This window comes from Calidris pugnax, unplaced genomic scaffold, assembly GCF_001431845.1.
Source record: "Calidris pugnax isolate Ruff unplaced genomic scaffold, ASM143184v1 scaffold774, whole genome shotgun sequence".
Taxonomy (NCBI): domain Eukaryota; kingdom Metazoa; phylum Chordata; class Aves; order Charadriiformes; family Scolopacidae; genus Calidris; species Calidris pugnax.
This window is the reverse complement of record NW_015091441.1, coordinates 1-438: the sequence shown is the minus strand read 5'-3', so window position 1 is coordinate 438 and position 438 is coordinate 1. Positions and strand designations below refer to the sequence as shown.

At 62.1% G+C, this 438-nt stretch overlaps 1 gene segment (V, D, J or C); it reads left to right on the top strand.

The window, feature by feature from the left end:
• Positions 1-7: 7 nt before the first annotated feature.
• LOC106899673 lies at positions 8-415 on the top strand (the record flags this gene model as incomplete). The annotated part of the segment is given in 1 exon segment: positions 8-415. A coding segment is annotated over 1 exon segment (408 nt), but the record flags the coding sequence as incomplete, so codon positions are not given.
• Between the last annotated feature and the right edge of the window lie 23 nt (positions 416-438).

Here is a 438-nt window from a genome sequence, read left to right as displayed (position 1 = left end):
TCCCTCCCCAGGGCTGCGGGCGGCCGTGGAGCTGACGGAGTCCGGAGGGGGCCTCGTGACACCCGGGGGGTCCCTCACCCTCCGCTGCAAGGCCTCCGGCTTCGATTTCAGCAACACCGGCATGGGATGGATGCGACAGGCACCTGGGAAGGGTCTCCAGGGTGTTGCAGGGATTAACTTCAATGCTGGTTACAGCTGGTACGCGCCGTCGGTGAAGGGTCGCTTCACCATCTCCAGGGACAACTCCCAGAGCACGGTCACGCTGCAGATGAACAGCCTCAAGGAGGACGACACGGCCACCTACTACTGCGCCAAAGCTTCTGGTGCTTATGCTGTTGATGGTGGTAGCACCAACCCCAACCCCGTGTCCCCACATCCCAGCCCTGGTTCACAGAATCAGAACCGTCCAGGTTGAAGGCACCTTTCAGCTCCTCCCGT